The following is a 26489-nucleotide window of genomic DNA, read 5'->3' on the forward strand; positions in this document are numbered from 1 at the left end:
AAGTAAAATTACTGAAAAGAAAATTGGTTGTGTTCTATCTCAAACCAGGACACTGCAGCATGTAATGAATCCGAGCAGTTGTGGTTAGAGCCCGACCTGAAGTTGCATTTGGCTCTTGAGGGTGTGGTTGTGCCACTGCTGCAAATAATCCTCTTGTGATAGTGTTTTTTTTCCCAATGCTCCAGCCCAAAGCTGTGTTTGGGACCTCCTGACTACTGGCACAGCAGACACTGGCATCTTCCTGTGAGCTTGAATTCCGGACTCCCTTGGGATACAGCAGCACCCAGTGAGGAGCAGGAGCAAGGAAAGATGGTGTGTAAATTCCTTTACTATTTAATCTATAAATGTACAGTGCTGTGCAGATGAGATTGCATTTGTTCAAAAGGCAAGCGAAATGAAATGCAGGTAGAAAGGCTTGTGCTACAGCTGGAAAAATTCCTCCTCAAGCCCAACTCAAATTTAGTACCAGCAACCTCGACACAGATGTAGTGCATCAGATGCTAAATTGTGGTGAAAAACCTATGACTAATGTGCGTTTTCTTACAAGACCTGATGGATGGGGATTAACTGGCTCAAATCAGCAGTGACAGAGTTCTAGTGGATGCTATTCCACAAAGCAATCTCAAGTTTAGATTGTCTACACAGTTAATATTGCAAATTTCACATTAAGCTGTCGTTAGAAAAGGAACACAGTGAAAGACACCTGTGGTTTTGAAGCCTGCAGTGAAACATCAAGCTTGCAAAAAAGAGAGATTATTTTCCTGAAAGTTGTGCTAGAAAGCATTCAAATATGTAAAACTTGCTTTTGCTTACTGTTTTGTAAAGAAGTACGCAGGAGTTGCCACAAAAACTTTGTTTATAACCACAGTATCTTGAAAATCAAATCTCCTTTTGCTTCCTGGGGAAGGCAGATGTGTTACAAGCGGTGGGTGACTCATGGGTGAAAGAGGTTGCTGTACTGAACTGCAAAACTTCTCTAAAAGCCTGGGTAACTCCACAGAAAGTTTTCAGCTCTATAGGCAATGTTTCCCCTGATTGCAATTAAGTGTAATTTGATGCAGCTGTCAGACTCAGCTCTGTTACAAAATTTAAAGTTCAAACAGAAAACAGTGTTTAATCTCTTATCCAAATGGGCACAGTTGCAATGAGAGGCTTTTGCACAGTTTAATAAAGGTATCTCCTAACAGACATCATTTACTTCACAGGTTAAAAATAATGACTTTTAAATACACTTCTTTGGCTGATACCTAGTTAGCCTCTAAGTTAAGAGAGCTCTCACAAAGATATCAAACAAGCGGTAGGACCCTCCCAGCAGAGAGACAATTAACAACAAGCTATCCTTGATAGCAATTTTCACATTTGCATAGTTAAACATTTAAATAATTGAATCCATAAGTATTACAAACATGGTAACTTACAAACAAGATCAAGGCCTTTCAGATACCTGGAACTGACTTGATTTGTAAAGCAATCCTGTCTGGGGGAAAAAATGGAATCATAGGCTTATTTCAGCAGTTTACCACTATCCCACACTTAATAGTTTGGGACCCTTCAATTTGCAATTCACTCTCACAAATTCTACAGTGACGCTCAAGTTCTTTTCAGTCCTCCCGAAGGTAAGGGTCCTCACCCGCCTCTGTACTTCCTAAAATACCCTGTGGCAATGAAGATTCCTCTCCTTGAGCTTTTATGAGCTCTTCTGTTTGAGTTTCGGCTAACTTGGTCTCTGCCTTCTGGGACAGCTGTCGTACTTCTTGCACCTGTGATTTCACGAGCTGAATGTGGCTGCGGGCTGTCACAGAGGCTTGGTCTGCACCTGAAAAGTAATCATTTAAATACATTGGGTTAGAGGAGCACTCGGCAAACATTCAGTTAAGGAAGCAACCGTCTATAATTATCATCTGCTTTGCTAAGTGTTTTGATGGCTCTTGAGCTATATTAACGCTAAATGCATTTACTGTTCATTTACCTTAAACAACAACGTGCCTACTTTGAGATATTTTTTTTTCCCCCCCTTGAATTCTTCCCACCCAAGTGGGTTACAGCCAGCGTGTGATCAGAGTGATCAGCTTGTGCTAGTGGGTTTGAGAACTAAGCCTAGCCCAGTCATCGTGTGCTAGGAACCTTCAGTCCTTGTCCTGTCCTGGCACCTCCCAGCAGCGGGAATGTCTGTGGCACTGCTGAGCTCGGAATCCCTTCTCCTCCTGTGGTCCTACAGACTGTGTCTTTTTCAGGCACTTACAGAGTTAGGGTGTGTCCCTGTATGTTAATCGCTTTCCTCCCCTTCTCTACTCCAATAACTTTGCCAGTTTACCATCAGTCAGCCCATAACTCAATCTCAGAGCTATCAAGTCTCTACGCTTTTTGTGGAAGTGTGTATAAAGGGAGAAAAGACCAAAATTAAGATATTTCCTGAGTGAAAGGTAAATATTCTCACCCTAATAAAAGTGAATCCAGCTAGAAAGACCCGCTGGACTCCCTAGGTAGCCTTATTTCTGCGGCTCCCAGAACCGGAGGTTATAGCAAGATGGGTGTTGGTCTCTTCTCCCAAGTAACAGGCAATAGGACAAGAGGAAACGGCCTCAAGCTGTGCCAGGGGAGGTTTAGGATGGATAGTAGGAAAAAATTCTTCATCAAAAGGGTTATCAAGCACTGGAACAGACTGCCCAGGAAAGCAGTGGAGTCACTATCCCGGGAGGTTATTTAAAAGATGTGTAGACGTGGCGCTGAGGGACATGGTTTAGTGGTGGACTTGGCAGTGCTAGGTTAATGGTTGGACTTGACGATCTTAAAGGTCTTTTCCAACCTAAACGATTCCATGATTCTATGAACACAGCATTCAAAAATGACTAAACACTTCCCTCAAACATTTTTTTGGCATGGTTGGTCTTGATCTAAACTGTATGTGAAGCTTCCAGGTCTAGTTCTCAGAACACTTCTACTAGACCTGTAGCCAATAACAGAGTTTAAGTTCCCAGCATCTCTAAAAGCCAGGCACTAGTTGTAAACTGGTATGTTAACGGAACATATATTCTGTGTCTGTCTCAACTCCATTCTCATTCAATAAATACTGCCTAAATGCTAGGGGAAAGAAATTCTCAGTATTTCTGCTTGTGCTTACCTGATTGATACGCAGCTTCTGCTGCCATCTCTGAAAGACGTAATGCTGTCATCCAGCTGGATTCCAGCCTTAGGTATTCCTGCTGTTTTGTTGTCATCTAGGAGTAAAACAAAGTATTACTTAACTAGATGTAACGGTACTGAATGCTCTTCCAAACTGCTTTTGTGAAAAGGTGACCAAGCGAGATGAGAACTTTCTGAGCAGAGTTTTAAGAGGCAGATTGCTTACATCAACTCTGGCTCCTATAACCACCTGCCAGACTGCATCCACCTCTTCTGAATTCATTTTCCCAAGAAGATTTGCGTATTGCTTGTAGAGAGACACCAGCGTATAAACTGCCTGCAAAGAAATAATTTCACACAATTGCATGACAATCTGTACATCTCTGATGTTGTCTCAGTGTTAACTGGTGTTAATTAGCAAAACTGCTGAATGGTTCCAAAGGTGCTTTGTTCTTAACTTCACTGTAATTTTGGAGGCACTGACAGCATTTGCTGCCTGCTTGCCGTAGTGCTGTGGACAGCATCTCTTTATATACTTGCTGTACTAAAAAGGAAGTAAACCAGAATGCAAATACTTCACTCAAATTGGCACTTATAAAATTAAAGCTGTATCTTGTTGTTTCAGACTTAAATATGGCTCACTCCATTCTTCTGATGAAACTCAAGTTCATGGCCTTAGAAATGGACACAGAAGGTAAATAAAATACCTCAGAATACAGGGTAGCGTATCCTACTTCCTCAGTACACAGGTATCCAATAACTGTTACGAGTTTCTTTAACCCCAGTTCCGAGACATGGGTCATTTCGGCTTAAGTTCAAGCTCAAAGCAACAGTCTAACAAAGCAAAAAATAACTTCTGTATTTGATGTAGTAGAACAGTGAGCCCAACCCCACTGTTATCTAGGGACCTGACATCTTCAAACCCCCACACCTCTTTTATTAAAATACATAAAAAGACAAAGTCCATTTTAAGTATGGTTTAACAGGTGTAGTTAGTCCCAAATAGTTTAATATTTCCAGTATTGTCTTGCTAGCAAAGTGTGTAATCCCTCATCTTACCTTTGTATACTCTGTCAAAGCTTCAATCAATGCATATGTTGTTTGAGAGAGGAGTGTAGAAGTACTGTCTGTTACCAAGGAAACTGCTCTTTTAATCAAGGCATCATTACTGAGAGAAACCGAGTTCTGTTTCTGAAAGACAAGACATTTGCATGACCTTTACACTGACTTTCCTATGGATGTTATTAGTAACAAATAGGGGTCAGGAAAAGCACTGTTGGTTACAAGGTTGGACAGCCTAATTCTCACTCCCGTTTTGCCACTGTAAAACAAGGTAACTTTTGCAAGTTGTTACTGAAGGTAGACATAGTCTTTCTCATTTCTCTTCCTTAACAACTACACGACTTAAACACCTGTGATCCCCAAGAGGGACTACAATTCTGAGGGTGTCCTAGTTTGTAATATGCTAAGCAAGTGTTTTTGAATATTCAACTGTTTCTAACGAGCAGGTGCTGTATGTACCTCACTCCAGATACGTTACCTCCACGACTGGGATTGCACACAAGGCCACTCCCAGCCCCACGCCCATTTGGTGCCATCGTCCGTTCACGCCTGAGAGGCAGCGCCTCCTAACGTTGGCCAGAACAGGGAAGCTTTGTCTGGAAATACAAGAAACAAGTTAAGCGGAAGGAATAACCTCTGTGTGGTGGGAAATAGGTATCAAAAAGGAAAAGAACACCTAGAAGCTGTTCTAGTGACCTAGTCTCTACCACGCTTCTGTAAGGCAGCTGTGTAATAGTGAATAAGTTTGTTTTAAACTGTGTTACATTACTTAATTATAAGTGCAAGAAGACACGCACAGTAACTAGTGTGTTATTAATCCTTTGGGAGAGGAAACATATCTTATCTGGTACCAACACACTGCTAATATTCAATAATATTGGAAAACAAATTAAAAAGCATGCTTAAACGTGATATATGGTACATGCAGGTGAGCAGTATGACAGGTAATAGTTTGCTGCAATTCAGTGACATTTAGGGCCGCCGGCAGTCAGTTTTAGTTACATCCAATGTTGTGTAAGTGTCCCTGGGGTCAGGCCCTGTCACTCAAATACTCCAGCAGAAAACCAGAAGCACTCAGTCATGAGAATTTTTTTTGTTGTACAGCAATTTTCTGAAAATAACTGGTCAGTTGTCCTTCTTTTATGCTGTGTAGTCTTACCCTACAGCCCACCAGTAGCTAGCCCTGTATGGGTACCACAGCTCCTACTGCTTTGTGCTACTGCAGCTGTGCTGTGGCCGCTGCAGACAGATGAGGTGCGTTATGGCCATTTCTGCGGCACAGGCCGCCGCTCCAGCCGCAGCGGGCGCGATGATACCGGGCAAACGAAGCGGGCACGGTAGCTAGTGGCGGGCAACCCCGCCGGGGGGCTGACTTCAGCCCGGCAAACCGCCGCCTGGGCTTCACTGAAACGCTCCTGAGTCCCCGCCCCGCCGCAGTACCTGAGGAGGAAGCAGCAGCCCCGGAGCCACCGACTGCCCGCAGCCATCTTGGGAGTGGCCAGTGTGCCGGACGTGACGTCAGCGCGTCCGGTGGGCGGGGTGGTGGAACGGGCGGGGCTGGTTTCCCGGCGTGGCGCATGCGCAGAGGGCGGGCACGTGTGGGGTGGGCGGTGGGGCGCGCGCGTGGCCGTTGGTTGAGGGCGGCAGCCTGAGGCGGGCGGCAGCCTGAGGCGGGCGGCAGCCTGAGGCGGGCGGCAGCCTGAGGCGGGCGGCAGCCTGAGGCGGGCGGCAGCCTGAGGCGGGCGGCAGCCTGAGGCGGGCGGCAGCCTGAGGCGGGCGGCAGCCTGAGGCGGGCGGCAGCCTGAGGCGGGCGGCAGCCTGAGGCGGGCGGGCCGGTGTCCCCTCCGCCTGCGGGGTGAGCCCCTCCCGCCGTCCCGGGCGGCCCCGGCGGCAGTTCGGCCCTCCAGGTAATGGCGCTGGTCTGTGGTCACGCCATCACTGGGCTTTGAAGCAGATATGGCATGAGAAGTGCTCAGCTCAGGCCGCGCTTGGCCCGTTCCTGTGTTATCCTGCTTCAAGACACCTGACAGGCCAGCCGGGCTCTGCAGAGAACAGCCCTCAGCTGTGTGCCCGGCCACCAGCAGAAGTGTTGGCTGAGGTCACACTGATTCACTGCCACAGGTTCTGCTCTCTTCCCCCACACCCTGTGCTTAGGTTTACTTTGTCTTTCAAGGATCTCTGATGCTGCTTTGCTTTTGGCTAGTGCCACACTACTGATAATCCCCAGCTTCTCTAGCAAAGGTTTCCTATATGGTTCCACATGAAGGGCCTTGATCAATTAAATCTATTCTCTCCGTATATACCAGAAATTCCTATTTATTCTCTGTGAGACTCAGTTTACTCAGCACAGCTTAGTTTTAGTAAGGCAGTGCTGTATCGCAGATGCATCTTTCAGTTAACTCCCATGTTTCAAGCATTTGTTGAAAAGCATTGCACACTGGAGCGCGCCAAATATTAGGCCTCTAATAATGTGTGGGTGCCCCCACCCCATGAAGTGTGTCTCATAAAACTGTAGGAAGAGGGAGGCCTTGTGCTGATTTGAAATGTCTTTTCCCAGGGCTTCTAAAAAAAAACCCATAAATTACAAGTTTAATTTCTCTATCTCTGCCCTCACACCCTTAATGAGGCACAGTTAGACAAGGCAGGACTTGTTTATTTGAGGTGTTGATCATGTTTGAATTGTGCTGCATCCCTCCCGTCCCTCCACTGTGCACGGCAGACTGCCGTGTGATCGAGGCAGGGTGGGAATCTCAGGAGAAAACTACCGGGAGGCTTTTAAATATTTCAGAGAATGGGGAGCAAAAGTCTAGGAGACTCAAAGAACCTGCAAGAGCCACAAAGATCAGTAAAGTGCATGCATGTAGATAATTCTTTTTTTTTTTTTAATCTTTATTCTTTTTACATAAGAAAATAAGATTGTGATTAGGCAGTAACGAAACCAAATGCTTACAGGAGGAAGGGACTACCATCCCGTGTATCAAGCAGACGCACAGCCCGGAGGAACCCGGTGCCTCTGGCCGGCCTGAGGCTGCCGGAGCAGAAGAGGATCTCTCATTTAAGCACCAAGAAGTATGTTGTCCAGCCGGCGAGCAGCAGCGCCCCAACCAGCACGGTGTAACTGAACAGCACAAAGGCCAGCAGCTCCTTCAGTACTTTGAGGAAATGGATGGCGAAGGAGTCCGGCATGGTTTGCCCTGGCACTGCGGCAGGTAGGGTTTCTGGGGCCGGCTGCTGCCCTGCTCCTCTCCGGTCTGTAAGCAAAGGGATAGGATGAGTCTTTCCGATGAAGGAGGGCGCAGAGCCGACGGGGTGGCTCTGCTGTGGGGAGAAATGTCTGTGTTCAGGAGGGACCGGGCCATCTAAGAAAGTCATTAGCGTCAGGTTGGACTTGTGTGTGTTTGTTCAGAGTCCTGTACAGGGTCGCTGAGCTGCGTAGTGTTGAAAAAGAGCAGGATCTGACCAAAGTCTCCAAATCGGGACTGGTAACTAAGCAAATTAAAATACAGACAGACAGGCAGTGGACACTGCTGTGTCGGTAAAGGCTAGTGACCCTTACAGAGTCCAGCTGGCTTCTGGTATCTCTGTGTCAGTGGCTGTGCATCTAGGAAGCTTCACGTTCAGAGCGGTCGCTGATGGTGCATTACCAACCGTGTGTTCCGATCAAAGTGGTCAATTCCTCCAAGCAAGCCACCATTAATATTTAATGATATAATTGCATCTAATGGAGATACTGGCACAAACTGAGCCTTTTGTTTAAGAATGATGAAAACTGGGGCTTAAATATAAGTTTCCACAGGCAAATATTTATATCTCATGTTAAAAATAACCTTTAAATGGGAGACATGGGATAAGTAAGATGCTTTAGAATTCATCTTCTGGCTGTGTTTTAAAGTCGTGCTTACACATCACTTTAGAAGTGATTGCTTATTTGTTAGTTTAATATAAAATCCGAACTCTTTCACAAAAATTGTTGCCTCCTCAGACTGTGAAGACCTATCTAAAAAATTCTACTGTCTTTCCAATTTATATGTTCTTTTAAATTTTGATCATAACTGTGCCTGTTAAAAATATCCACACTCTTCATCAACCACATAAAAGGAATTTAAAACCAGACTTAAGATAAAGCTAACTTAAAAGGATTACTTCTCTTCTAAAGAGTCTAAAACCTGCCAAAGTAAAATGAATTCCCATCCTACCACTTAGAATATTTTTTAAAGAGCTCTTGTGATAAAGAGTTCACTTTTGGGTCTTATTAAAGAGTTCAGTCATTTCACTCTAAGCTTAGGCAAACATATACATTATAGGAGCTATTGCATTTTAAAACCAGCCATGGTTTCCCGGTTGTTCAAAGCATTGAAGTTTTCTATCTATAAGCTTTACATGATTTCTGATTCTCTAAAAAGATGTTGATAAAGAAATACACTACTTACCCAGGCAGATGATGGTCTCTACTTCGTAAAGTTCCTATTTCTTTCACTAGTTTTGTTCTGCAACTGTCCCTTCAGTTTCTGGCTTCTAAACGGTTTGTGCTGTAGTTTGATCCCCTTCTGATCTGCTCATCTGGGAGCCAGGAGTAATGAGGTTGTGTTTGTAGCCCACACGAGGACTAATGCACTAGGTGTGGTCAGGACCAATTATTATATGACATAGCGCCTTTGCGCTCTGTGCAGCACGGCAGTACAGAGCATGCCAAATAGCTCCCCTTCCCCTGAGTGCTTTTGTCAACAGTATTTTGTGAGTTTAATCGCCATGGCTTAGTCTTACCAGGTCAAACCCTGCATTTGTTTAAATGTGGGGGTTTTCCTTCTGACAGTGTTGTGTCATCTTACACTTTTTGTTCTGCAGTTATCTGGAAGGCTGTTGTGCCTTTTGCTCTGTTCTCTGAGATCCCTGTGCTTCTGTGGGCGACTTGGGGAGGATGCTCACATACAGCTGGGGATCGTCCCAGATGAGCAGCACATTACAGGATGGAACTGGGCAGACTGAGTTGGGCTCTTTTATCAGAAGAGAGTGAGTGGTGAAGACAGCCTAATCACTGCACTGTCGCTAGTCCACTGCCCTAGCTTCATCCTTGCACACCCAAGAAGTCATCCCTACCTTTTAGAGAGCAAGAGCTGTAACTTCTTTGCAGCAAGGGGGTGGGGAGAGGAGGAAGGTAAGCTATGTGTTTATTTTTAGCAAAACTGCTTTCGGATACTGTTATATGAAAAGTGAAAGTCTTTTGGGGTGGAGGTTGGGAAATGTTTTTTTTTTGTTTTTTTTTTTTTTGCTGGTAAACCAGACAAATGCAGACAACAGAGAGAAGGAAGAGTATGTACTGCAAATCAAATCTCTTACCTACAAAGATATTATGATGTAGAAAATGGCCCCTTAATTTAATTAGGCTCTCTTGTTATCAAATTATTACCCGCATGGTCAGCAAGGCCTTAGACAGAAGCAGAACATAATCAAGCTGCTCAGGAAGCCTGTTAAGTAGTAATTGCTCCTCTAGAGAATAGATCAACGTCAAGATGGCTTGTTGTTGTTGTTGTTGTTTTTGTCGAATAGTTCCAGGAGAAGACTTTGTCTAGTTTGAGTGTCCACATGGCTCTTGCTTAGTGGTGGTGCAGGCTACAGTCTGCAAAAAAATATGTGTTGTTGCTAAATTAGAATTTAACAACAGTCCAGCATAAACTATTTTCGAAATGTTTTCACTCTAATGTTACTAACAAACACATTTGCTGGTCCAAGTGGTTACCCTGGTCCAAGGGTAAGCAAGCTGTTTGAGTGGCGCTATGCGTGGTTTCCTTTATTCACTTGTGGCTCAGCTTTTACCTGTCATGACCTTAGTTCACAAACTAACCTGATCAGTGCTACTCATTTCCTTGCTATTAGTTCAATTTTTAAGATTAAAAAAAAAAATTAAAATCTGGAAATTGTGATAGTACAAAGACCCTCAAGGCCAAGCCAAGGACACTGTGTAAGGCTTGCACTGAATCACATTGTTTCTTGTTTTCCCTGCACTGAAACATCTAATTCTTGATCCAAAGGTATTTCAATTTTCTTTTTAAATACCGTGGAATTACCTACTTTACAGTGGAACTGGGGAAATAATGCAAAGCAATCCACATTTGTTCCTTGCATCGTGAAAGTTGCAGCATGTTCTCTTTTTTTTAAGACTAGGCTGCAAGTTGCCTACCCACTTGAAGTAAAAACTCTGAAATGATTAAAAATGTATTTTTCTTTAAAAATGTATTTTTCTTTAGATGTCAAGAAATCCCATAACTATTTCTGATGCAGTATTTTAAGTGGCAGAACAGAATGTAATTAGTGCAGAAGCTTAAAGAAAAAACAGTTAGATGTTAGAAAAACAGTTTCAACTTAAGTAATTCAGTTTTCCTGGGGTGGGGAGGGGGGAAAGGGGGGAGGATACAGCTACCGCAATGCAGGGTTTTGTTTTATTTATTTTTTTGATATTCCAGACACAGAGTGACACTTAAAAAAAAAAAAATCAAATACATTTTTATTTTATTCTCATAAGCCAACTGGAGCTAAACAGACAGGGGCGCTGTGAAGGGGCTGATGTGGCAGAACTCCGTCTTAGAAAACAAAACAGACTGAAACCCAGTCATAACTGTAACAGTTGGAAAAATTAAAGGTTTTGGGGGACATATGCATTATGCAGGATACCTAAGAACAGAATGTTTCCTAAGAGAGTGATTTAAGGTGCAGGGTGAGATATTTTTTTTTAGTTGTTTTTGCATTTCACTCTTTAATACCATGAGAGTCCCCAGTGGTTGCTGTTGAAGCATGTGAGTACAGTGACAGTGAGCAGGGAAAGGGCCGAGGTGCAGCAGCACAGGCTTTGGCAGTGGTCAGCTGCTGCCAGCATCAGCAACAACACCCCCTCACCCCTCCCCGGCTTTCCTAGCCCCTAGCAATTAGCAAGGCTGAGTCTTCTGGAGCCAGAAGCTGCCTCTTGCACACACTGGCTCATCAACACGAAGGGCCCAGCCACCAAGACCATGGAAATTTCCATTTTATAACTTCAAGCTCTACAACAGGTTGTGGCAGAAAATACCACAATTTATAAAGTGAACCGGAGGTTAAAAAAAAAAAAGTGTTTGTTTTAAACATGATGTTTACTGTGTCACTGACATTGCTATTTTTGGCCTGAGTAACACCTGGAGAGTGTCTGTGTGTCTTTAAACATAAGCTCCTGTCATTTCTACTCTGGATTAGCTTTCCCAAGTCAAGTGGACTCTGGAAAACAAACAAGCCACGGGCTATTAAAGTAAAAGGCTAAATAGTTTCCTTTGTAATTCGGGAGCAGTTCGTTGTATTTGTAGTCAGTGCTGTTGATGTGCATGTGGATAGTTCAGGGTTTAGAGCTGTTGCTGTAGAAAACCCAATGAGTGCCTTGGCCAAAGCATGCAGGACAATGGACTTGACTATGGCCTACAGACAGCTTGTTGCAGTACAGCGCAGGCTTGGCAGGTCCTGCAGGTGCGTTACTCTAGATGCCCACGAGCCATCAGATTTCTAAACCTATGGAGTAAAAAAGTTACTGCTTCCCCTTTACAGCAGCTGTCTTTCCATTGCACAATCAGCTTCCAATGACATGAGAAGATTTAGCTACTGTGGCCTGGCCTTGCTGCTGCCTGTTGATGTGAATGTGCTGAAGCTGGGGAGGCACAAGTTTCTTGGCGTTCATCACAAAGCTGAACAGGAAACTGAACCCTGGGTACAGCAAGAGGTGCAGCTGAGTACAGATCTCTAACAGCAACAGGTCCATTGCACTGATGGAATGTATCAAGCATTAGAGACAGAAAAACAGACTGGGAATAGCAGTATGAAATCAGGAACATAAACATCCTGCCTCCTCAGTACCTTATGAAGGTAAAAAGAAGCAATCACATCTCCCACTAAAGCTAAACTGCAAGAAAAATAAAGCAGCAAAGGGTAAATCCCTGCTCCCCCAGTACTTATTTGCCAATTCAGACCACAAGCCAGGATCTCTCTTTCTCCTACTGTTTATTTCATTGTTAATGCCTTTCAGCACTGCTTGTCTACTAGGAAGTTCCACAAACAGTAGGAACACCAGTGAAGAGGGGGATGTGGGTAACTGCATCATGAGCTGGTCTCAGGAGAGCTTCTTTCACTGTCATTTCTCTGACGTTCATGCAGTCATGCCAGAAGACCAGAAGGTGACATGCATGTGTCACAAAGGGCCTCTCTCCTTTACTGTCTCGTCACAGACCCTAGAAGGGGGCAGGTTCCAGTTTTTCCATCAAGGATTTGATCCAACTTGTTCCATTGATCAGTTTTGTAGTGGCAATGACGTACTCTGTGCCTCCATCTTCCATTTGGGACAGAAATCTCAGTGCAGCAATTTCTGCGTATGTCACACCTCCCAGGAAGAACACCAGAGTGACTCGGTTCTCACCATGTTGACCTGTGCATTCAGAGAAATGTACAGGTTGTATTAGTTTTATTTTTATGTCTCCTATCCATCAACTGTCAGTCAAACCCCAAATAATAAAGATAGCAGCTGAATTAGAGGGGAAACCTATAGGGCAGAATACTAGTCCGGGGCCCAGAAATGGCAGATACTACACTCCCGGCTCTGAAGTCTTTACAGGAAGTCTGCCCAGGCTTAATACTAGGAGAGTGATGCTGACCTTCTTGGTAAAGCAATGTTACTTCCTAAAATCACAATGTAAAGTTAGGGTTTATTTTAGTACTCTGATGAAAAGTTAAACAAATGTACAGGTCTAGTATCTTCAGTGCACACAGTGCTGTGTATTAATAGCAGGCTGAATATGTGACTGGATGTTTTGAAGAGGCCAGAAAGCTATCTGTCCAAAATGGGTTAGGTAGATCTAATACTGCAGTGAGACAGGGAGATAACATAGATGCCTGGACTCTGCCAGCCCTGATTTCAGTTTGTCTCATTCCAGCCTGAGATGCATGCCCCTTTAAATAATGGGAAAACAAAGCAAAACTTACGCTTTTTCTGAAGGCCAGTAGGTAACTGCTGCCTCTCCTCAAAATGGGGACCCGGCAGCATCTTTAAAACCTCCTCTATGCTCCGCCACCCTGGCCGAGCCAGTAGCTGTGCCAGGCGCACGCTCAATGGAGCATAGCCACTGTACACATAGGAGATATCATTGGGGTTCTGCAGGAGAGAGCAGAGTGTGTGCAGTGGGTGAGTGTTACGTGCTGCAAAACAGCACCATAGAAATAAAAAAATAAATTTAAAAAAAGATGAAGGTTTTCCTGCTGCACATAATTTTGTATTGTTAGATGTATTGTTCACGGCTGAGGCGCCTATTTACCTGTTCATTAACATCATCCATCCATAAGCGCAGGGTTTTCCTGATTGTTGGGTAGTTATTCCTACCACTTGTCTGAGGTTTCAGGAGTCCAGCCTTTTCTAAGTTGTTTAACGTCAATACATGTTCATAGCCGTAAGTCTGCAATATGAAGAATTTACCTGTAATACCATGTCAATAATCCATGACCAGAGTGTTTAAAAAAAAAAACAAACAAAAAAGCAATGATGTTAGTCTAAAAATGTAAAGTGTATCCCATTTAGAGTGTTTAAATCGTAACAGTAAAAAGTACAATGATGTTTATAAACCTCTCTGTATCTACATGTTGTAAAATACATATTAAGCTCCTCCCGAGTCATTGCTATCAGCCCAAACAGAAGCCTCAGTGCTCTGTCTGTACACACTGGAAATCAATGCTACCCATGTGTAAGATGCATCTGTCTAGAATGCAAGTGTTGTAGAGCTGAGGCTTTGATGTGGATTTTCTCAGACATTTATTGATCCAAAAGTTACAGCCCAACCTGAAGAATCTCTCTTTTGTAATGGTCCAGAACCTTCTGCTTCAGTCCACTATTGCATACAGATTGCAAGCAAACGAGACGTAAGATCTTGATTAATGGATGTTTTTGAGCTATGCAGTCTTCAATATAATTGTTAACCTATTAAAAAGAAAAAACCAGAAAAGCATAATCTGTTATTTAAGGACCCATTAAAGTGCCTAGAAGACCTGGGAAGACCTGCTCAAGGCCAACTGTAAAACAGTGATCCAGCACTGGTGCCACCTAGGATCTTTCCAAAGAATGTCTATAGCTAGCACTGTCAATAGCTAGACTGATGCACTGAAAAAATTCTGATTAACGGTCTTCAGTCTTTCACTGATCCCTCACAGCACATAGTGCCCCATACAAGTCAAAGCTCCCCAGCTGTATACATCTGCTTTACAGGCAGTGATAGGTAACTGCAGCCTGGCAAAGCACACAGTACAGCACCGTCTTCAGGTATATTCGGCAATGCACGTCACTGGGAAAAAAACTGCAAATGCGCAAGAAGACACACATGAGAGCTCGCAACCTTTCCACTGGAAGGAGACAGATACCATCTAGATCAGATTTTTCCTCTCTCAAAAAACCCAAATGGAAAAAAAACAGAGAAATACATTGGGTTATTTTTGAAGACATAAGTCAATAATTGTCATTATCTACTTACCTTGTCTGTGTCTATTCCAGACATGAACTCTTGTTCCACTGTTAAATTATCAAAGAAATCTTCAGATGCTTTGGGAAAAGAATGAAAATCAATACAATAGCAACTAACAACTTATTTTCTACATTTAACATTTCAGCAGAGATGCACTGGATGGAGCAAAGCCAATTTTTGCCAAGCTGAATGATGTCCATCAGGTTGTCTTGCATCTTGCTATATTGAAATTAGTCAGACCATTCGATGAATACTCACTCGTGATGTCTTTGATGAGTTCTGCAATGGAGGTGTGGTTTGCTAGAGAACTTCTTGCTGCCTGCATGTGTGGCAACTGTGAGACAAACTGCTTAATCTCTCCAACGGTTTTCGCGTGGTGTCTTTCCTAAAGAAATCCGTTGCTTAGGTTAGGTCTTGTTCAGATTAATAACACCAACCAGACCATTTTATGATGACAAAGTTTTTACTGTACTCACTGCAGCAGCAGATACTGTTAGGGATATGCAACTGTTTGGACAAAAGACTTTAAATGCTTATACTAAAGTACAGCATTACCTGTAATAGTACTTTGATCATTAGAAGAGGCAGGACATAATACAACAGGATCATTAGACTGTTTTTTCCATTATACCACCGTTGCCAATCACTTTTCTTCACCTTTCTCTGACTTCAGCCATCACTATCTGGTCCTCAGTCTCCCTACCAGCAAAACTACTTTTTTCATGCAAAGATTAATTACTTTGCTAGCTGCCAGTAAACATAGAGCTGGAGGCAAATGCAGTCAGAAACGGAGGCTCAAAACAGTAGTGAAAGGTGCTGAGGAACTGGGTTGGCAGGGTCTGCGCCCCTCACAAGCAGAAGCCTGCCATTCATTGTACCTGGCTGTAACAACATCCCAGGTTTGAACAAGGATCTGATGAAGCATAATGCAGATTTCAGCTCTCAGAGCAGTCCAGAGGTCTGTATTTCATTTGGGCTACTCGCCTCTTGCTGCAACTTGGAATAAAAATAATAATTTGACGCATATGTGAAGGATTTAAATGGGCAAGTGCAGGCAGGACAGTGATAATGACGAAGCCTGCAATTTAAGAAGCCCTCTGCTGCCAGTATGCTGCTGTTTCATTATCACCTATTATCTCTGACAATTTCTTAGATTTTTTTTTAACAACCAGTATGAATAATCCATCTTTAGCACCTTCAGCGCTAATATTGCAATAATAGACATTTACTAGGAGATGAGGCTGAGCACACGGTATTTCAGTTAAAGCACCGCTGCCTTGTCTTAAATGTGGTAAAAATGAAGAGGCAAAAAACCCCCAAGGAAATACAATCAAACAGTACAATGAGTTCTGTCGAGAACCACCACGAAGTCTCAAAGCAGAGATATGGGGTCTCAGTTTTTTTATGAATCATCAACAGGATGTTTTCAAGCAAAACCACAAACACTCTCTAGCTTTGTCTAAGGTGTCACATAAGCATGAATTTACAGGTCAAACCACCTGTAAGACAACTGTCTTTTTCACATTCCTATTGTTTTTCATGCTGCCATAATACTCTTATCAATGTACATTCTGGAGTTTTACTTCTTAAAGTTTTTCTGTGCATCCTCAGTGAATACAAAGGGAAGAGGACCTTTCAGTTAACAGGTAACAACTGCAACAAAGCAGAATTGATAGTACACTAGAATGAACCTTTGGCCTCGTGCAGAGGGAAGCAGCACCTGACTGTTCTGCAGACTCACAAAAGCAAATCCTATTAAGGAAACTACAGGCTCATACAGCAGAAATGTGTTTTAGGCTGGCCTGAGACAAGCTTTTAACAGTGAGGATAGGAAAAGCCCCAGAACAGAGGTGTGGGGAAGGGGACAGGGAAGGGAGGATCTGCATTACTACAGGATTCTTAAGAGGAGATTTGACCAACACCTCCTCAGAACAGTCAAAGTGGAGCTGATCTCGTCCCAGGGCAGAGGAACAGACTGGAGGGGCATCTGAAGACTACCTTTTTTTCTCTGGCTGGAGGATTACTCCATGGCAACAGCCTGAGCTGCCAGACACAGCCATGCTGAATGCTGACTGTGACTCATCTGACAACAAGAATGCCCAAGGGATGCACGGCCGGGTACAGGCCTCACCTCAAAGGCTGCTGAGATGATCTTGGCTTTCTTGCTCAGCACTGACCCCACAGCATTGAAGTTCTTATCTCGGATTTCAGCATACAGCTCTTCAGCAGAGTTCAGCTGGAGCTTCTTGGGTTCTGTGGGGAGATCTTTCGCACCCTCACCCTGCTTCTTTGGGGCAAACTTCTCAGGAGGGAGTTTCACATAAGCTATGAAATGCAGAGAAATAACCCTTATAAGGACCAGAACTTCACCACCGTAAGTTCAGATAAGCAGGCTACAGAAATGTGTCCCCCGATCTGGGAGCTAATATAAATGCCCAAATAACTCAGTGCATATGTGTTAATTAAGGAGAGTCTCTCTGTACTCACCCAGGGACCCAGAGACCTATACACACATACATGATCAGAACCCAAGTGCTAGCTACCCTGCTACCAAAGAGGTTTGGAGGCAGCCTTCCAGACAGTCTTCAGTACAGCAGGAGGGATTAAAACCCATAAGTGCCTCTCTGGAGTTTTTCGCACTACCTGCTGAAGAGCAGAAGAGCGCTCTGAACAGCCTTTCACGAACTGTGCCCATCCCCTTGGCGTGGCATGTGAGCCAGCCAGGCTGGAGGGTGAAGGCATACTAACATTTCTCCTCCCATGCTACGTATTCTGTGTCAGTGTTGCTGCACACAGCCAACATCCAAAACATGCCCATTCAGTAACCATGCCCTATACTCAATTCCCCTTCCTAGGCAAAAACAGAGCCAGACCTGATCTTGATGGGCTCTAGCTTAGGACTGAACCATCCCCCCACTAAGTTCAGGTGAGCTGCTCCCACATCCCAGTCATTTAGCGAAGCAGAAACCCACCTGATACACTGCAACCTGCTCCAACATGCCAGAGACCTCCCCTTTACCTGGCAGTACTCACTGTTCTGAATTCCATAGATTTCATCTATCAGCCCTTCGTATGTCAGCTGCGTAGCTAATGGCGTTAGCAGATCAACATTGCGGTCCAGCAACAAGAGGGTATCAAAGACAGGAAATATCGAGTTCTGACTTCCAGGGAACTCACGCTTCATCCTGATCATCATATTAGCCACGTGCTGAAAATAAATCACGTTGATATGGTTATGGTGCAGGCCACAACAGATGGATTTGACTTCTAGGCCCTACAAGCACATGCTCGTGCAAATATGGGGCGCAGGACAAGACCAAAAAAAAAAAAAAAAAGGGTAATTCTCTACTGCCCTCTGCAGCTTAGCAAGACAGTGTCAGGCTGAAGCACTGGGTTTGTCTCAAGCCGTTCCCTCATTACAAGAGGTACCAATTAAACCACAGGTTGATCAGAGGGAAGAAAAAAGGGTAAGCGAGTTATAGGGAGAGATGAAAAAGCTAAGGCATGAGCAGTAGGTTACACATTTCCTGCTTTATTCAGCCCTTCTGATATCAACAGAACAGCTAAGTGTTAAAACTCCACAGAAAGAAAAACTGCTGAAAACACAAAAGCAGTGTACCTATGAGCAAGAAGCATCTGAAATCAGGTAAATCCTCCTGACAGGAAAGACTTCTAGAACACCAAAGATTGTTCTTTTGGCCAGAGATTACAAAGACCTGATAGCCACAATCCCGAAATTCCAATATGACAAGAAGGGTCCGTGGCTGAATTCAAAAAACCCACAGCTGCATTTAATCAAACACTCCTTAAGGCAGTTCCGAAGAACAAGATGCAGTTTTTAAGCAGCAATGTTTGCCTCACCCGGGCACACTCGCCCTTTCCAAAAATCTGCGGGATGGTTCCGTAGAGAGCCTGCAGCGTCATCAGCCCCTTTGCCGCATGGTACAGACTTGTCTGGTCGCTCTCCAGGTAACATTCCTAAACAAGAAGGATTCCTGATGGAAGGTGGCAATCCAACACAGCTGCTTCCACAGCAGAACATGGTCCACGTGAACAGTTCAGAGAAGACACAGGCTGGGGAAAAGCTATGGCTGTTGGAAAATACGGACCTTATCTGTGCTGTCAATACATCAAATCATTTGATCAGACCAGACACTGTAATATTTCCGAACCAGACATGCTACTCCCAGTTTGATGGAGAGGAGTAAGAGAGCCAGAAAGCGACTGCAAAGAGCCTCTCCCTCTAAATCAGGCCAGTCTGAGAGCACAACACCGCAGCGTAGCTGCCAACAAGCAGCTGCAGGCCCTGGCAAGTCCTCTGGGCTACGCTTAATAAGGCAGAGATAGCCGAAGAAACTCCCAATCCTTTCTATCCTGAGAACACAGGATACACAGCTAGTATGTGGCAGTTGTTAATTCTCGGTGCAGCTTGGTGTGCAGTGTTAACCATTGTACACGGCTCTTTGGTTGCGTATTGACACAAACTGTGCTGGCTCTTTGTAACGACTAAGTATCATACACCTCACGAATGCTCAATTTGGGAAAATAACACCAGCAGTTAAAGCTGGAGGAACTAGGGTGCAGCTTGGTGTAGTGATTGTTCCTTCAGCATTTAGTCAGAAAGCACACAGAGCAGTTCAGGCTCAGGATCAAGACGTATTTGTTCTGCAAGGCCTTTCCCAGCTGTGCTGGTCACTGACAAACCCTCTGAGAGCCTCCACACCAAACACAAACAGCCAACACAAAAACACACAGCATTTTCCCTCAAAGATGAGATGAGCACTTACCTTGAATGCGCTCTCAGACTCCATGGAGAGCAGATCCCCGTCAAAGGGTATCAAGTCCAGACTGTACTGCTCTCGGTGGATGAAGGACCCCAGCACGCCCTGCTCCTTCAGCCACTGCTCGCAGAGCAGGCTGCGGCGCGGCACGAAGAGGATGTGGAAGTCCCTCTGGGGAGAGCGGCCTCTGTCTTCCCTGGAAGAGTCACAGGCAGGAGCACAGCAAACGGTAACTCAGCTGCGCAGGTAACCAGCACAGACCGTGGGCTGGGGACACTGAATTCAAAGGAAATAGGAACGCTGCACTTGGTTATTGTTGCCAACTTCCATTCCTAGCCTTGTATTTCAGAACGTTTTTTACCCAGCCACACGTGTCCACAGCAGGGCAAGGTGACTTGCTTTCCCTGCAGTTCTCAGGGAGGGTCAATCAAAGCATGACTCATTGCAGTTAATTAGAAGGAATGCCTATCTTAATGAAGAATGTACCCTCTGCATCATCAGCCAAAGTGACCCCCCCCCCTTTCTAGGGTGCCTCGCACCCCGACTTGAGCCCCAGGAGTGGCCACGCAGTGTCTGTGCTGCACGCAGTTTGCCATTTCAAGCCCAGACGTGACAAATCTCATGGCAGCTTCAGACCAAACCTGTTCCCTCGCAGAACAGACTCCGCCAGCCACGGCCACCTCCTAAGAGGAGAGCCACGAGCCGACCCCTCACACCCGCCGTACCGGAGCACATTGTCTGTGATGATGTCCATCAGCTCCAGCTTGGGCCTGACGAAGAAGATGATGTTCTTGACGTCCGCCTGCGGCAGGCGCCCCGGCTTGAGCGTGAACATCTTTTCCACCTCATGTTCCTGCGCGGAGGCGAGGGCGTTAGCTAACCGCGGGGACCACCGGTGACAAGACCCGGCAGCCGAGGGACCGCCACCCCCCCGGCCCCGCCGCCGCCTTTACCTTCAGGAGCGAGTACTGCGCGATCAGCCCGAAGGGCCCGGTCAGGTACTCGTCCCACACGATCGCCTGCGGGAAGGGAGAGAGGCGTCAGTCGGTCGGTCGGTCGGTCGGTCGGGCTCCCCGCGGCCCCGCTCACCTTAGAGCCCGCACACTTGTCGAGGAATTCGCGCAGCTCCCGGCGCCCCGCCTCGCGCAGCGCCGTCAGGTTGACGCGCCCCGAGCTCAGGTGCGCCGCCATGGCCCTCCCGCCGCCGCCCGCCCCGCTCACGTGACGCCGGCGATCATCTGCCCCGCGCCACGTGACGTGTGACGTCCAACGCAGCGAGAGGCGGCGGCGGCCCGGCGCGCAGCTCGACGGCACAGCGCCCCCTGGCGGGCGCCAGGACAACCGCGGCGGCACCGAACCGCCGGTGGTGCAGGGACGGGCAAGGAGCGCAAAGAGTAACAAGAAGGGCTTGAACAGGTATGTCAGCCAGAAATGGAAGGTCTGAGAAAGCGTAACCACCCCCACCAGGATGAACGAGACTGGCAAATCGGTAACAACGGACGAGGAGAAGGCTGAGGGACTCAACCACATTTTCGCCTCAGTCTTCACTGGCAACCCCTCTCAAGTGGATGGATCGCAAGGAGCAAAGTCTCTCCCACTGTAAGAGAAGATCAGGTTCGTCACCACCTGAGGAACCTGACGAGATGCATCCCAGAGTCCTGAGGGAATTGGCTGATGTAGTTGCCAAGCCACTCTCCATATTTGGAAAGTCATGGCAGTCAGGTGAAGTCCCCGGGGACAAGAAAAAGGGAAACATTGCATCCATTTTTAAAAGGATTAGAAAGGAAGACCGTGGGAACTACCACCCTGTCAGCCTCACCTCTGTGCCTGGGAAGATCACGGAACAGATCCTCCTAGAAGCTATGCTAAGGCACACGGAGGACAGGGAGGTGATTTGAGACAAAGAGCGTGGCTTCACCAAGGACAAGTCCTACCTGACCAACCTAGTGGCCTTCTATCATGGAGTGACTACATCAATGGACAAGGGAAGAGCTACGAATGTTATCTATTTGGACTTCTAAGGCCTTTAACATGGTCCCTCAAATCATCCTTCTCTCTAAATTGGAGAGATATGGATTTAATGAGTAGACTGTTTGGTAGATGAGGAATTGGTTGGATGGTTGCATCTAGAGGGTAGTGGTCAATGGCTCAATGTCCAGATGGAGATCGGTGACAAGTAGTGTCCGTCAGGGATCCATACTGGGACTGGTACTATTCTTCATCAATGACAGACAGTGGGATTGAGTGCACCCTCAGCAAGTTTGCGGATGACACCAACCTGGGTGGTGCGGTTGACACACCTGAGGAACGGGATGCCATCCAGGATCTCAACACACTTGAGAAGTGGGCCTGTGTGAACCTCATGAGGTTCAACACGGCCAAGTGCAAGGTCCTGCACCTGGGTCAGAGCAACCCCCAGTATCAACACAGACTGGGAGTACTGGTGGATGAAAAGCTGGACATGAGCTGACAATGTGCGCTTATAGCCCAGAAAGCCAACCACATCCTGGGCTGCATCCTTGTTGAGCCTGGAGAAGAGAAGGCTCTGGGTTGGACTAGATGGCCCTTAAAAGTCCCTTCCAACCCAAACCCCTTCTTCTTTGCACCAAATTCCCCATCTTCCACCCATTTGTTGACACCAGCAATGTTAGTTGGCCATTACTGAGCACCTGCTGCGGGAGGGTTCCCATAAAGCATTAGTAAAAACAACCCATAATGCTGCTAATGTTTTTCTTTCTATTTATTTACACTGCAGCCACAGAGCATGTTTGTCCTCACGCACAGCCCTTTACATTCCTAACAGGATGGAAAGATATGAAAGAAAACACAACTTTTTTTTTTTTTTCCAAAATATAACTTTAATATATATATGCATATATACACACACACACTATATAGAAGCTGAAAGAATGCAAAAAAAGGGATGTCCCACAACTGTTTTAGGTGCACACAGCATACAGGTTTCTAAAAAAAACCCCACAGCAGCTCCGTTTCTTACCTGCTTCATGATTTCATGTTTCACACCCTCATCAAACTGCAAACACAGGGCTTGCGTTCACTGAGCAAAATCACAATCAAATGAGTAAATGAAAATAAAGATGAAATATTTCTCAACCCAGTCCAGTGTCAAAAAAAGCTTAAAAGTCTAAATGTACAAATTCAGCCTTAAAATGGTTTAGTGCAAATATGAAAATTAACAGCATAATTTTAAGGTATTTAAATAAGCTTTAATATAACTATAGTGCTTCGTTCCTATACACGTTTTCCCATCAATAGATGCAACAGCATGGGGGCATTTCTTGTTAAGAGTGGGGACAAACCCAGAACCTGGGAAGAAATAGCATAAAGTCATTTGTTAAATCATTTATTTATATTTCACTTAAGTTTATTAAAAGGAGATAGGGTATTTATTAGTGGAGGATCGAAATATTTATGAATTTACTGATTCTGGAGTGGTTGGGCAAGGGGAATGGGAGCGAGGGGTTCAAGAAACACTGTCCCCTTTCCTGACATTCAGCACACACAAATGCTGGTGGCATAAATCGTCCGATTAGGGCGGAAAGACAGTCTGTTCTCTGCTGTGCGTTGCATTAGAAGGTCTCGTCATCATTGCAGTCGGCTGTCCAGTGCCCGAACATCTCACAGGTATCGCAATAGGGGCGTTCCTCTCTCCTGCTGCCATGGTAAGCTGAGTGGGGCGGCTCCTCTAGCATCTGTGCCTGGGTCGGACAGTCTTCAGTGTCATGAAGATCAAAGCAGCCGCAGATATCACAGAAGAGACGAGGTTTCTTCTTTGACAAGCTTTCTTCCTCACTGCAAGATCAGCACCAGTGCAAGTCAAGCAGGGTACTTCTCCTTCATAAAGGAGAAAGGCCTGCTGCCCTGCCCTGCCCGATAAGCTGTCTTATAATTATTGAGACTAAGGAAACACCACAGTGGTCAACAACAAAAAAAAAATAATTACAAAACCCCTTCTGAAGATTGTCTGACATCTTGACTACCTTGCAGTACCCCCCTAATCCCTTATACTGTAATATTTACTAAACAGACCGCTCTGTTGGTGTAAATATTTGCACAAATGCTGATGTTATTTAGAAAAAACACATGTAAACCAGTTTCTCTTTTCTCTTGATAGAAGAGATCTGAAGTCACAGTATATCGAATAGGTTTTAGCTCTATTTCTCTGGACTGGATCTCCCCATCTGAATGCAGCTACTGGCCTCTTGAGAGCAAAGACTCTTTTACTTGATTTGGAAAGGGCCAAACCCAAGCAAGACTGACAACAAATATATTACAATACATCAGTGTGTGTGACTGATAACAGCAGAGGATCATATTGCACTGCCAGATACACCATAGTAACGGACTTAAAAAGAAGGCTGGATTCAATCACCCTAAATTCTAGAGAAAGCTACGTTTGTCTTTCCTGACAGCTGAAATCAGGTTGGTGCATTGTGCAGCTGACAGAACTGACCGCTACCAACAGTTCCCAAAACACAAGCCAAGGTTTTCCTTTAGCATTTATACCTGTCATAGTTATTTATTTCCTCTTCGTTGCCATTGAGGGCTGCTTCACACATTCTTTGTATTTTCAAGTTCAATTCTTCGTTTCTTCTTTGCAGATCTACTATCACTGAATTCAGGAAGTCAATCTATGATAGTCAAGAACAAAGACAGTCAGCAGATTGAGGACTGCACCTCAGAGAAAGCGAGCGACAAAGGAATAACCCTCAAACTGACACGTGCATTAACTCCTACCACTGGATCATTGTATTACAGAGATCACCCATGGGCGCTGAAAGAACAAGCGATAGGAACTTCCCCAGGGACCTCTGAGACCCTCAGGGTGATTTCTGTGCAGGAAGCTGGGCAGTTGTGCCCAGCCAATACGTCTGAGACATCAGTGGGTCTCAACCCACCACCGATAGAGCGAGTTCTTTTTGAGCATAAATCCAGTTGTGCAATTCTGATCAGAACAGCATCTCTGCTCCTCTGAACCTGCAGCATTAGGGGGTACTCTCAGAGCTGTCCTGGAGGGGCAGTGGGACAGCACAGTACACCCATACGACATCTCCCAAAGCTAGTTTGAGCCCCAGAGACCAGTAGGCCAGCGCTGCAGCAGCACTGCTGAATGTAATCAAGCAGTGCTTAGAAAATTAACATAGCGAATAAATTAAAGGAAGCCAAGAAGTGGAACGTACCTCATGCTGATCGGAAGGAAGGGTTGCCATCAGCAGGTGAATTCAAGGAGGCAGAAAACCAGAAAAAGACTGGTGATTAGTGTGTGTTAATTGCATGACTTTTGATCTTTGTACAGACTAGGAAGGACATTTTTTAATCAACATGACTGACATTAGAGATCTAAAAAGGACTTCTATAATGAGCAGAGGGTGCATCTATTCTAATCATGTTTCCTAGGCATTTGTTGTCACCAGCTGCCTGGTGCACAGCAGCGCTTCACATGTTCAATTATGATTATTGTAATCTTTGATACACATTTTTCCTGTTACCAAGCACATGCTCACTGAGCAAATTCCTTGCCCCATTGCCACCGACCCTCACTCCAAGTAAAGCTCTGCAGTTAAGAAGCAAAGATCAACATTTCCAACTGCAGAAGCTTAGATGTAGCATGTGAGGTCAGGTAGCCCATTTCTCAAAGGTGGCAAGTACCACAGATTCAGGTGGGCCACACATTCCTTGTTCACATCCAAGAAACCTTTGGAAAGAATGCCAATAAGCAGTTTGAGTGTGCTCTGCTGGGCTGGACCTCACCAACAAGCTGCAGATCAAAACTTGCCACCCCTGCTTTCCTGCTTGCTTCCTCATGTTCCAATAACCTGAACTATTTCTCCAGTATCACCCATTACTTGATTCTTAATATTTCCTGCCATTAGTATTTCCCTTCAGAAGCAGAAGGTTACAAGATAAATCTGCCCATTATAATTCTGATGTACAAAATCTGATTAGGAGCTGTCTTTAGAAAAATATTTCACTCTGCTTATAGACACACTGCTGTTTTAGCATGCTGATGTTTCAGATCAAGTACCTGCTTCTCTTTCGCAATTTCATCTTGAAGTAGATTAGCAGCAATGTCACCTTTAAAGACAAAAAAGAAAAGACAAAACCAAACAAAGTATAAGTATCCAATAAACTAAATTATGAAAGATACAATGGCTTTGACAGAGACTGAAATAATGTAATAGCCTGTAGTCTCCAAAACATCTTATTCTCACTGCTTTCTCATCACTCAGTCTAAGCTTCAGTAAGGGCATAATTTTTTTGGTGTAATTTTTTGACTGGTGCATTCCAGAAGCATATTCAATATTACACTTATTAAAATACAAAAAATGTATGTATAGGTGACATCTGAAGTTAATAAATCTGCAAGGAAATGCTCCACTGTTGCAGTGATGAGACTATAGTGGTATGAAGCTTAAGCAGCTCAGAATAAGGTAAGCACGAGCATCCAGAACATGGAATTCCCAGTCCTGTGCTCGGGTAGGTGGTCTTGTTACGTCACTTGGCAGCTACAGCAAGGAAAAACAAAACCAATCTAAGAGAGGCTCTTGCACAGAAGCCACACCATAAACAGGATGAAGTTTTATGGCTTATGCACATGTTTAATTTCAAGTCAAGTTGCTCTCCGCCCCAGTGTAAACTGCCAATGCTGGTAGCTTCCACGCTTTGCCGCTGGTCGGAATGCCCTCATTCAACTCGTATTGAGTTTTAACTATCTGGTTAACAGTTGCAGAAATCTACAAGAATAAAGGCTGAAGGCACAGACAGTAAAGAGGCTGTCTCTTTTACCTGAGGACCCAGTTACAGTTAAAGGCTGTTCGTTGTTTTCCTTGAGTTTTTGCTCCAAGTTCTTCACCTTTTCCTCAAGTTTCAATTTATCAGACTCCAGTGACTTAACCACTGACTGCAAGGTTTTTGCAGAAGCGTTTTCTCCACGGAGCACCGTGATCTGTAAGAATTATTTAAGAATGCTTAGACCTTCCAGAATGAAGTC

General features: G+C 44.9%; 3 protein-coding genes across 3 annotated transcripts in view; all 3 read right to left on the bottom strand.

The window, feature by feature from the left end:
- Positions 1 to 844: 844 nt before the first annotated feature.
- On the bottom strand, positions 845 to 5672 carry DIABLO (diablo IAP-binding mitochondrial protein; the record flags this gene model as incomplete). Its single annotated transcript, XM_082491482.1, has 6 exons — positions 845 to 1816; positions 3122 to 3218; positions 3350 to 3460; positions 4183 to 4314; positions 4664 to 4781; positions 5626 to 5672. 6 exons carry the CDS (start codon positions 5670 to 5672, stop codon positions 1602 to 1604), a joined length of 720 nt encoding a protein of 239 aa, XP_082347608.1. The 3' UTR covers positions 845 to 1601.
- Positions 5673 to 12186: 6514 nt separating this feature from the next.
- On the bottom strand, positions 12187 to 20668 carry VPS33A (VPS33A core subunit of CORVET and HOPS complexes; the record flags this gene model as incomplete). The annotated part of the gene is made up of 13 exons (XM_082491759.1): positions 12187 to 12619; positions 13174 to 13342; positions 13503 to 13640; positions 14021 to 14158; positions 14706 to 14773; positions 14955 to 15081; positions 16828 to 17021; positions 17730 to 17904; positions 18558 to 18674; positions 19484 to 19673; positions 20203 to 20330; positions 20431 to 20496; positions 20567 to 20668. The coding sequence occupies 13 exons, from the start codon at positions 20666 to 20668 to the stop codon at positions 12426 to 12428; spliced, it is 1806 nt and encodes a 601-aa protein (XP_082347885.1). The 3' UTR covers positions 12187 to 12425.
- Positions 20669 to 22308: 1640 nt separating this feature from the next.
- The window catches only part of CLIP1 (CAP-Gly domain containing linker protein 1), a 61658-nt gene continuing 57477 nt past the window's right edge, over positions 22309 to 26489 (bottom strand). The window contains exons 24-27 of the mRNA XM_082491518.1: positions 26285 to 26444; positions 25524 to 25573; positions 24005 to 24129; positions 22309 to 23290 (exon numbers count right to left, since the gene is read on the bottom strand). Of these exons, the coding sequence (XP_082347644.1) occupies positions 23068 to 23290; positions 24005 to 24129; positions 25524 to 25573; positions 26285 to 26444 (558 nt within the window). The 3' untranslated portion in view covers positions 22309 to 23067. The remainder of the gene's footprint in view (positions 23291 to 24004; positions 24130 to 25523; positions 25574 to 26284; positions 26445 to 26489) is intronic.

Source organism: Vanellus vanellus (assembly GCF_965231255.1).
Source record: "Vanellus vanellus genome assembly, chromosome: 16".
NCBI classification, from domain to species: domain Eukaryota; kingdom Metazoa; phylum Chordata; class Aves; order Charadriiformes; family Charadriidae; genus Vanellus; species Vanellus vanellus.